Source organism: Juglans microcarpa x Juglans regia, chromosome 1S, assembly GCF_004785595.1.
Source record: "Juglans microcarpa x Juglans regia isolate MS1-56 chromosome 1S, Jm3101_v1.0, whole genome shotgun sequence".
Lineage (NCBI taxonomy): Eukaryota > Viridiplantae > Streptophyta > Magnoliopsida > Fagales > Juglandaceae > Juglans > Juglans microcarpa x Juglans regia.
Window position 1 is genome coordinate 20,196,126 of NC_054595.1, and position 11,801 is coordinate 20,207,926.

The 11,801-nt window shown below is 33.8% G+C and overlaps 1 protein-coding gene across 2 annotated transcripts; it reads left to right on the forward strand.

Annotated features, from left to right (window-relative positions):
• The first annotated feature begins 60 nt into the window (after window positions 1-60).
• Window positions 61-9,034, forward strand: LOC121245936 (cyclin-T1-3-like). Of its 2 annotated transcripts, XM_041143862.1 has the most exons (7): window positions 61-370; window positions 1,098-1,664; window positions 1,834-1,915; window positions 2,643-2,777; window positions 3,125-3,300; window positions 8,330-8,475; window positions 8,757-9,034. In XM_041143862.1, exons 2-7 carry the CDS (start codon window positions 1,483-1,485, stop codon window positions 8,786-8,788), a joined length of 753 nt encoding a protein of 250 aa, XP_040999796.1. In that variant the 5' UTR covers window positions 61-370; window positions 1,098-1,482; the 3' UTR covers window positions 8,789-9,034. The 2 variants fall into 2 exon arrangements, with proteins under 2 accessions (XP_040999796.1, XP_040999797.1); XM_041143863.1 differs by lacking the exons at window positions 8,330-8,475; window positions 8,757-9,034 and adding an exon at window positions 3,792-4,733.
• Window positions 9,035-11,801: the final 2,767 nt, after the last annotated feature.

An 11,801-nucleotide genomic window follows, 5' to 3' on the forward strand; every position in this document is an offset into this window, starting at 1 on the left:
TTTTAACTCAACACATGGCTGCAGCACACAATAGGCTGCAATAAAATTTTTTCCCTCATAAAATATCATTTTTTGAGAACTATAAAAGGGGAAGATATTTTTTAAAAGGAAAACTCCTCTTTTTTTTTTTTTTATCTGTTCTGAAATTTAAACGGATTATCTTAGAACTTATAAATCTCACACCATTTTCATCTGTATCACTTTCCTGTAAAAGTTTCACTATTTATTATATCCACGCTTCGGTTTTCTCCTCATCTGGATCCCTATTCTTTTCAACCAAACCCTAATCTCATCGAGATTCTGATCTTGATCTCGCCCCTAACTTGATCTAAAATCAAGCAACTTTCAGATCAATTTTCCTGCTAGCCAGGTAAATATTGCTATTTTCCTCTTCGTTTTTTCTAATAGTGGCTGTTCTTCGTTTCTAGGGGCTTGATTTGATTTGTTTCTTTTTAAAATGTTCTCTGCTCGGTTAGACCTGTTTCACTTTTTTATTTATTAATTTTTAAAACTTAGCGATCTGTTCTTTCTATGGGATAGGTGTCGTTTATGGTATGTTTTTGTTAATTATCATGATTGTTATTGATGAGAATGTTAGGTTTATCTATTATTGGTGACAGGGCAGTTGAGTTTTCAGGGTCCAGGTTAATCAGTTTTTAGTGTGAAGATGTACGTATGCATGTATATGTGTAATAATATGTTTATAGTTCTTTGTGAATACCACTGGTTTGCCACATATGTTCTTAATACGACATATACATATTTTTTCTTTTTTCTTTTTTCTTTTTCCCAGGAAATGGATAAAGTTAACAGAAATTTAATGTAGAACTGGAAAGATAAACAGAAATTGTCAGAAAATTACTTTTGTCACTATAATATACAATTGAGCTTTATAATTTTGTAAATCTAAGAAATGTAGGATGTACTTTCTGAGAATAAGAAGATCACAATAAGAACATAAATGTAACAAAAATGTGAAGGTTTTAACGATAGCTAGTCATTTGTTGCACTTTGGTCTGTAACTGTTGACTTGCTAAAGCAAAATATAACTGCGTTTAATTTTTCTTACATTGTGTATTTTTTCTGTCACGTATCAGGAACAGAAATGCCTTTTCCGCGTAATTTCACCTCACAGGTAGGCACTACCAATGATGACTATCGGTCCTCCTTCCATAGGAACAACTTCGGCAACAACAACAGGAACAGAACCAGGAACTATTATAACAACAGAAATTATAGCAATATAAGTGACTTCTCTGGGAAAATTTGGCAGCATAATGACAATCTCAGCCATGCTAAGCCTGATAATTTCAGTCATGCTAATCCTAATGGTTTAGGATTGCCATCTTTGAAAAGGAGAAAACTCTCAGCTTGTGCTTGGGGAGGCAGTGGGAGACAGTACGTGCCACCTGGGGCATATAACTTGGCCCTCCAACCTGCAATTATGCAGTCTCTCGGACAAGATCCCATGCTGAGGCCTCTATGTCCAGTAGCTGTAAACGTGACTTCTCACAATTGGAAGATGATGAACCAGTCTTCATGTCAAGGGATGAGATTGAGAGGTACTCCCCATCAAGAAAAGATGGTATTGATGCTCTTCGCGAAGCTCATTTGCGGTACTCATACTGCACTTTCCTTCATAATCTTGGACTGCGACTCGAGCTGTAAGCTCTTCTTTCCAAATTTGGTTTCAATTATGATGTTCACTTTCTCATTTACGTCATATGAACATTGTGTATTTAGTCTCAAATTAGGTTATAAAAGCCTGAAATTGTTTTATATTATTTTTGGTATGGAAGGTTGATTTAATTTTATGTGACATCCATCTTTCAGGCCCCAAACCACTATTGGTACTGCTACGGTTCTGTGCCACCGGTTTTTTGTTCGACAATCACATGCTTCTTATGATAGATTTGTAAGTTCTTGTTTTTTTTTTTTTTTTTTTTTTTTTTTTTTTTTTTTTAATCAGTATTTGTAAGCTCTTGTTATGAGTAAAATTCCAGTGCATCTTTTAAATTTTTGTGGATTTGATGACCAATAACTCAATAAGATCTTGGTAGGAATCTTGTTCCACTTTTGTGATCTGTAGCTGATGCTAAGATACCAATTCACAGAGTTTCCGGGTCAGGATCACATGAAAGAGTGTTGACAATTAGGAGGTTCTCCTTTGATTAGTTTGGATGTGGATTCTTCCAACTGATCAAAATTGAGTGGGTTCCTTCACCTTGGATTCAGTAGAGAGCATTGACTGAGGGAAGGAACCGATTAGTAGTACAGGAACGTACTCCTCTTCATAAATCAATAGGATCTTCCTGTTAAATTGTGCTTCCAACATCAGAAATTATAATTTCTTGGAATCTGTGTTGTTTATCTTTTGTGTGGAAATTTTTCTTCAGTTGAAATAGTACATATGATCTTGATCTGAGTTCTTGGTAATCCATATGTGATTTTTTTTATAAGTGGTTATTCATATGAGATTGAACATGTCATGTCAGTCCCTACTCCTTAACTGGAGAGGGGAGTAGATGTCTTATTGTCCATTGTTCGAGTTATTTACTGCTATACAATGACATTTTCTTTGAAGTGCGATCTATTAATCTCATGGAAAATCAAGTATTGATTCTGGTCTGGCTATGCTGCAGTTGATTGCTACTGCTGCTCTTTTTCTTGCTGCAAAGGCTGAGGAGACTCCATGCTCTTTGAACAATGTGCTGAGAGTATCTTGTGAAATTACCCATAAGCAGGATTTTTCTTTCTTGTCCTATCTGCTTCCTGCTGTAAGTATATTTATTGAGGAAAAAATTTGTTAGCATTTTAAGTGTGAATTCAAAGGGCTGATATGTCTCTGTTTTAGCTTAACAGTATATTACATTGAAAGTGGTTTCCAATTGCTCAGGAAGTCTTAAATGTTGTTAGGCACCCCATTGTAGGTATTTGAATTTTAAAATAAGTGTTGTTTGTATAGTACATTTAGTTTCAATTTAATGCATTATGTTTAAAGAATATCAGTTCCTACAACTGCATGTTTATTGTATTCCTTAATGTGCTTTTAAAACGGATTTTTGTTATTAAAAATATTCTGCAACTTTTACTTATGTCAACATGATATGTACCATGTAAACAGGACTGGTTTGAGCTGTATCGGGAACGAGTGATTGAGGCTGAGAATATGATACTGACTACTCTAAATTTTGAGCTAAATGTGCAACATCCATATGCTCCACTTGCATCCGTTCTTAACAAACTAGGTCTTTCGCAAACTGTTTTGGTCAATCTGGCATTAAACTTGGTCAGTGAAGGGTAAGTTTATTACTTCCAATATTTTTCATTTTCTTTAATTGCATGTTGTATTTTTAACTGGTGCAATATATTTTGCATTGGCTTTTTCTTAAGTTTGGTACACCTTATTAGCTCATGTAGAACTTCACTTGAAGATTTGGCACCTTCAACCTGTTGGTCTTAGTCTGGCAATGATCTGACCTTGTGTCTTTTGTTTGTGGTTTGGGCCTTCACATTATGGCAATTCTGTACCCTTGCAACACAGTTTTGCTGAAAAAATAGTGTAGGAAACAGAATTTTGACAGTGGGTCCTAGAAGAAGCTCAGCCATGTTGCAGACTTTTTGAGGTTCTGGTGGTTGCTCTGGCTGACAAGATGGCTACACCAGTTTTCTTCCCTTTCTTGGGACAGTCCAAAATTGAGTTTTTCATGTGTCAATAATTTCTTTGAGCAACTACTCTGTAGTTATTCTGGTATGGGATATTGATACTTTTGACATGCATATAATTGCAGGATCTGCACAAGATTAGCGTGCTCGCATGTATGATTTTCTTAGCGGGCTGGTTGATATGCTGTTCATGGAAAGTTTTGTTTTACATCTGAAGTTGAACTGCTGATGGGTGTTGATGACTTTCATCACGAAAACACCCAATGAACTTGGTCATTGGCTATTAAAGATAGCCACAGGACCTGCAAAGCCAGTTTGCTGTACTATAAATTGTTTTAGTCCTCCAACACTTCTTTTGAATCTGTTTGGAATGGGTCCTCTAGACTTACACAAACTTATGATTTGTGAGATATGGCAAGTTGCACTTGCTGTCAATTTGCTGACCTGGAGGTCAACCATTGACTAGGCAAGGATTTGCTTACCTTCTTGGAGAGTATTCTTTTTCTTTGTTGCCTATGAGTTTTCTTACCACCTGGGTGAGGGTATTTTCAGTTAGCTAGGGGATTTTTGGGTTTAGCAGACAAGTTGCCAAGTTGTTTTTGTCTGCTGTGAAAGTTTGAAACATCGGTTTAAGTTTTCCTTTTTTCTCCAACTAGTTTGGATTTTGTTTAAAACTCATCTCATGCATTATTTTTAACCCCTATCACTTTGTACTGTAAATGATCTTCTCTAAATATAAATGAACATGAATTTGATTTCAGTTTTATCCAAGTATTATCAAGTGAAAACCTTACTGCTACAGTTTCAGTTCAAGTAGAATTCTTACATCCAATGTATTTTTTCACCTGGTTGTGTGGTGTTCGGGACTGACTTGTTTCCTATTGTTTAAGTACTCTTGCTGATGAAAAAAGTGGCAGACACCAGAATATGCTTTAGTACCACTCACTTGGGATGGATAGGTGCTTACCAATTAAAAAAAAAAGTTTGGGATGTATAGGTGTTGAAAATATTAGCCAATGCAATAGGCATGAAAAGGGAAATTGGAATGAAAACTGCTTAAAATCATTGAATTTGATGTGTGGCAAGCCTTACCTTCTGTTTTTATTTTGTTAATAATTTTTTATAGTTTGCGGAATATCGTAGATTGAGTATTGGAAGGTGGTAAATGAGCTCTCACATTACTTGGAATGGAGTAGTTCTTGCTATTTATAATGATTCCAAGGGGGACTTCAATCTCTTCTTTCTCTCTTTTTTTTTTTTTTTTTTTCAAATAAGGAAAAAAAAAAAAAAAAAGGATTTGGGCAGCGGCTGACAGAAGAAAACGAGAAGAAAAGAAGAGGAAGAAAAATAAAAGAAGAGAAAAAAAGAATGAAAGAAAAGAAAGAAGAGAAGAAGTGGGTGAAAAAAAAAGAAAGAAGAAAAGAAGAAGCAAGTGAAAGAAAAGAAAGAAGAAAAGAAGACACTAGCAAGTGTGGGGGGCGGCAGTAAGCGATTAGAGTTTAGAACAAATATGTATATATATGTGTAGGGTTATATGGGCAAGCAGTTTTTAACCTGCCAGCCACCCACCTGTTTTAAGTAATGTTATGAATCTATTCACCCACCCGCCTGCCCGGCCTAATGGGTGGGTGGAAAATCTGCCTTTACCCTTATGGGCGGGTGGATTAGCCTGGGTGGGCTGCGGGACGGCTCCCTATGTCTAGCCCTAACTATATCTAAAGAACATGTTACATACACTCAATATACATGATTTATATATGATTTCAATGAAATATATGTAAGATATTAGATAATATCAATCATTTCATGTTGCTAAACTATACTTTTCTAATTCTCAGAAATCTTATGATAAACTTCATCATTATTGTCATATTTTTATTTGTTAATGTTGTTACTTTTCTATAACTGCTGCCTTTTTTGTGGCTATTTTACTTTATGGGGAATCATTTTTTATAAATGACTCGATAAGTTTTTGAAGTTGTCAATATTGGAAATTAAATAAATAATGCTTTTTTTGGATATATTGCCAACATTATTATTAATGTGCTCTTGATGTTTTGGACTCGCAAAAACATTTGTTTTTCTAATATAATTTTCAATGTTATAATGATTTCAATTATTGACACTTTAACCCCTAGGGTTGGCTCAAGTGGTGAAAGACTTGGTCTTGGTGGTATGCTCCCTTCAAGTCTAAGGTTTAAATCCTCTTGGGTGCAAACGATTTCTAAGGGCCATCGGACTGGGGGAACTTCCCCTTGAATTGTCTAAGGTGCATTTGCGGGAAACTCCTTGCCGAGAGTCTATGCACCTCCGGGATTAGTCGGGACTTTGTTCTTGGACACCCGGTGCCAATAAAAGAAAAAAAATATAATTGACACTGTTATTATTGTTGTTATTATTGCTATTTTATGCTATTACTATTGTTATTAATATTATAATTATGGCTATACTGATAAAAAAAAAAAAATTATGGCTATTAGTACATAATAATTAAGGAAAATTACACTGTCCATTCTCCGACTAACATTCATTTTACAATGTGCATCCAAAAGTGTCAAAATAGATATACATTAACTACCAAAAAGTTAGAATGTGCATCCTTGATTTCCCTCTGACCGTAAGATTGATTCTCGTAACTTATATTTCATCACTTTTAATGGTTGGACAAGGATGCTATTTGACAGAAAGTGGTAGTTGAAGGTGCAGTTTGCCAATTTTTGCAGTTTAGGGTGCACGCTACAAAGGTGTATTGGTTTTAGAGGGTGGAAAGTGATTTTTACTACTGCTACCACTGAAATTATTTAATGGTACATTACTACCACAATGTCACCTCCTCTTTTCCTTTCTTAAAATTTTCATAACTGTGAAGGCTTACAATTTGAAGGAGTTGAATGTCCCGATATTTAATCATCCATACGTTTTTCAAACTGAGACACTATTTTTAGGCTTTAAATATGTCAAGGGATTCTCATTCTGGTTTGGGGGGGGGGGGGGGGGGGGGGTTTCCAATTTTCCCTCACACCCCCTCGGGTGGCCCACCCAGGAACCAAAAAGGGAAATGAAATCACTGAAGAACTTCTTTTAATTTTGTCCCTGGTCACATGAAGTTGCATTTCAAAATGTTGATCAATTCCTCAATTTTCCACTCCTTTTGTGTGTCCAAATTCTTCTATCGATTTCATTTTATGCACATGTTTTATCTGTTGATTCTGTTGGTCTTTACCAGTGCAGTTAAGTTTTTACATTGACATTAAAAAAAAAAAAAAAAAAAAAGACTTGTGAAGAAACCTTTCTACTTTTCAAGTTGGTGTTAAGATTTTTAGAGAAGATCCGCTCCCACATAGTCTTCTGGAAGGTAACTTTTGTACATGCCTTTTTTCGCCTTGTCTCTCTCCACATGCAACAAAAACCCTTGTAACTGTCTACAAAATCAACTATAATTGAGAACCATGGTTCTCAATTATGTTGATCAATTTTCCCTAAAAGAATTCCCCCCGCTCCAATCAGGAGCTGAAAAAGAAAAGAAATCATCTAAGAACATTTTTTTAATTTTCTCCCTGGTCACACATGTATGTTGTGTTTCAAAATGTGGATCAATTTTGTCCTCAATTTCCCCTCGATTCAGTCTGTCCAAATTCTTCTACCGATTTCATCATGTATACACATGCATTATCTGTTGATTCTGTAGGGTCTTTACTATTGCAGCTTATTTTTTGGTTAATATGAAGAAACCTTACTACTTTTAAGTTGGTATCTAAACTTTTAGAGAAGACTCCCTCACACAGTCTTCCTGAAGGTAACTCTTGTACATGCCTTTTCTCTATCCTTTTCTCTCCTCACACGTTACAAACACCCTTGTCTACAAAAGCAGCTACAGTTGAGAACTGCTGTTGCATGTACCGCAGCAATCTTTTGTTCTTTTTCTAAAAGGTCATCAACAGGCCTTGCTATACATCTATTATTTTTACAGATTGGTTCAATATATTTGTTTGTTAAATAAAAAAGATACATAGAACTTGTGCCTGATGTTTTATTCAATTTGATATAAACGATGCTTCTTTTGTTATATTATGCCTGCTATACTCGCTCCAATAGAAGATTTTGGGTGGTATTCTGTAGTTGTTGTTAAATGTATGCTCTATTAGCATGAAAGCATGCGTGTCAACCAGCCTGTCCAGAAGCAGAGGATGTTGGTATTTGCTTTCTTTTTTGAATTGCATGTCTCTGGAATTGAAAGCCCGCAGCAGAATTTTTCCTGGGAGTTTGTTGTGTTCACTAGATGAGTACAACTTGTATGTTATAGTTTTGGTACTCTATCAGCAGTCCTGCAGGGATTCTTGGATACTATTCTACCTGAGTTGCTGCATTTTTAGTTGGTAAGGAAAATAACTTTGACTTGAAACTAATTGCTAATTACATTGTCTTATTTTTTTAGCATTTTCGATAGATAACTGTTATATATTTGTAGCTGACATAATTTTGGCAATGTGGAAATGTATGTTTCATTGTTCGAGGGAATGAATGTTCTTTTGTGTTGCCTCGGATGGTTGGTTTGACTATTCATGTCTCTTCATGTTCTGATTTATGGTGGTTGTGCTGCTGCTTTTCTATCACCTTCTAAAGTTGAATGTTTTTTTTTTTTTTTTTTTTTTTTTTTTTGTAGGCTTCGAAGCTCGCTGTGGCTTCAATTCAAACCTCATCATATTGCTGCTGGAGCTGTCTACCTTGCTGCTAAGTTTCTGAATTTAGATCTTGCTTCTTATCAAAATATCTGGCTGGAGTTCAAAGCAACACCATCAATTATTCAAGGTATTACCATTCTAGTAATTGTTTTCAGACTTGTGTTTGATGTTCTCTCTTATGGACATGGGGTTGGGCGACCTTCTACCATCTTATCTACCAAACTAAGATTACCATGGCTGCATTAAATCTCCATGAACTTGACTGCTTGCTAGCATGCTACTTTCCACAATCTCTTTTTGTCTCTGACTGATACTGAAGTTGATCGGCACATTAAATATATGTGACAACATTAACAGCTAATTTGGATGAAAACTTATAGTTAGCGTTATCATGCTTGCGTGATGCAGATGTGTCGCAGCAGTTGATGGAGCTTTTCTGAGAAGGCTAGCTGAAAACAAGTTGCAGGCTGCATGTGACGGGTGCTCTCCAGGTTTTGTAGGTAAATATTCTTGTAATTTGGGTCATTTGAGTTGTGAAATGATGATGATAACAGTCATCAGTATAGTTTACGTTTTAGTGTAAGAGATCGACAGAAAAACAAAGAGCAGTATGCAAAATTAGAGATGAACAATGTGTTTGGGGGTCTGGTTCTAATACTACTACACATCATTCAAACGAGTTAAAAGAAAGATTCCTCTAAGTATTCCCCAAAATATATGATTCCAAAAAAAAAAAAAAACGATCGTGTCACGGATATCTGCGAGGGCCACATTTTTAAGAGGCCCAATGTACGTGACCTGCGATCTTGCTACTTGCTGGTTGTGTTGTTGAACACGTAAACCGGAGTTGATTTAAGTCTTCATTTGTTTTTAGAAAACTTCTCAACTCATCTCATTTAATTATTATAATTTTTTAAAATTCTTATACAAAATAAAATAAACAATTCAATTTTTTCTAATCTTAAAATACAAATAATATTAAAAATATATATTTTAATAATATTTTATTCAATGTTTAACTTAAATCTGAATTCATTTCATATAATCTGCAAAAACAGACGACGAGGCTAAGGTGGTGCCAAAAGAGCCTTTCCTACAGAATTTGAATAAACTAGGGCCGATTTGCTTTGTTTAATACTTTCCTGTACAAATTTTATCCTCGTTAACCCAAAAATCTTCCTAACCCCAAAGAAAGAAGACAACAAATGAGATCCTGGTGTAAGGGGGTTCTTTGCTGTTTTCCATGGATTCCCGGTCGGTTAAGGAAGGTAACTTTGCGACGTAGGTGAACCAATTCCGCATGACTAACTGATACGATCTGTCCTGGTTTCAATCTGTGCAATCCTTTGTAACGGGCCTTACCTTGATGATTGTGATTACAACCAGCGGATTTATTGTCATTTTTATCATAATTTTTTGCTGTTATAAATTATGTATTGGTAGATAGGTAGAATGTAAACGGACGTTTGACGTCATTTTAGAAGATGGACGGAGGATGACAATTAAAAGTAAAGAATGATTGAAGGATGAAAAGGACTGAATTTTTTAATTTATTTATTTTTATAATTAATGCGTTTTATGTATTTTCTTTTCAACTACATCGTCTTTCGAATTGGTGAAGACTGAAAAGGAAAAGCAAAGTGGAAAAAGACAGATTCGATTCAAGCCGAATGAATTATTTCGCCTAAAAAGATAAAGGGCCTACCACCACCAACTTCAACCCTAATAAATTAGATCCCTTATCTAATAAGAGTACTAGCATAGATGCTGTCCTTATCTAGATGAATTATAGGGAAAAAATCTGGAGAGGGAAGAAAAGTGGGCTATATCCGGTTTCCTATACTAACTTTTGATTTTTTTTTTTTTTTCAAATTTAATAACACATTTAGATATATTTATTATTCCTACTCTTTTTTCAAAATTAGAAACAATATCATAAAAATCAAAATTTCTTATTTTTGTTAATATGAGGCTGATTATATTTTTACATCTTACAATAATATTAAATAAAATCATTTTTACTAAACATTTAACTAATTTTTATTAACAAACACACATTTTTACAGTGTTATTTATGATTTCAATTCATTACTAATTTTAAAATTTAGCCGTAACAAAATATTACTGTTCAAACAAGTGAATTTTAACAAAAAAATTATATTATTCTTAAAAATATAATAATTTTGAAAATATTATCGTACCCTCAAAAAGGTAATTTAAATTTTTGTTTAAAATATTTGCTAGAGTAATATTTCAAAAAAGAAGAAAGAAAAAAAATAAAAGAGTGAGTAGTTAATATTGTAAAAGGAAGTGAAAAAAAATAATAAAAAAATAGAGAAAAAATAGGGGGTGAAATGTAAAAAGTTTTGGAAAGATGTGTAAAATAAAAAAAATAGAAAAATATAACTTTTAGCTAAAAATTAAAATTTTAAAATAATTTTGCTCATCCGAACGTGGATGCTATGAAGAAGTCAAATTTGAACATTAGTGCTCGGACGAGACAATTCAAACTCCAAACATAATAAAAATAGGACTTCGTATTCTGCCTAAATTTTGAAAAACGAAATAGAAAAAGATATGAATGATGGATTCATCTATATAGAATTATATACGCTTTTTTTTAATTATTTTAAATAAACACATCATAATTCTACAAAATGAATAATAAAAAGGAAAAGAAAAGGAAAAAACATACACATAATCTCCAACTACATAGTCAATTTTGATTGCTTCAGAAGCAGCCGTGAGTGGCTTCCACCCGTTTAAACTCTAGAGGACGAGGTCGGCAGAGATTGCTAGCCTGTAATGGAGAGACGAAAATAAAATAGTGAAAGCGGAAATTTGGAGACTGTTATCAATGTGGGGGAATTGTTTAACATTCAAAGAACGGGTATTATTAACTAAGACTTATATTAAATACAGTTATAAAACATAAATATTCTGTACACATTTAAAAAATAGAAAGTTTATTATAATATTTATTTTTTATACACTTAATACATCGCTGATGTGAAAGCTTTTTAAATCGATTATACAAAAAAATGACCGATATTTTGAATTTTATAAAATTATAATAAGTCGTGTCTTAATAGACTGACTTATATGTAGCAAAACTCAATATAATAGAGTTTGGATGCTCAGAACTTTATAAATAATTTTCTATATATTAATCAAAGTTGTCACGTAAATTTAGCATTCACACATGGAGAAAAATCATCAGCGTCGCTTTCTGCTGTTCATAGTTGACCATCTCTCCAAGCCAGCCATCAAGATCTGTAACCCAGCAAACTACTTTTATATTTTGATAATACCTCTATTACCCCCAGCTTTATTATATTAAAAAAAATAAAGCTTTTATTCTTAATATTCTAAACGTAATATCTGTGAATTATGTGAGAATAGTAAATATAGTAAGTTATTTATAATTAATCTTCTTAATAATTAATGGAGTGA

Bases quoted from the DNA above. Each gene is read 5' to 3' on its own strand.
- LOC121245936 (XM_041143862.1), top strand. From the start codon at position 1,483: ATGTCCAGTAGCTGTAAACGTGACTTCTCACAATTGGAAGATGATGAA. The intron at 1,665-1,833 runs GTAAGCTCTTCT...TCCATCTTTCAG, and splicing joins CTTGGACTGCGACTCGAGCT to GCCCCAAACCACTATTGGTA. The intron at 8,476-8,756 runs GTATTACCATTC...TGCGTGATGCAG, and splicing joins AACACCATCAATTATTCAAG to ATGTGTCGCAGCAGTTGATG.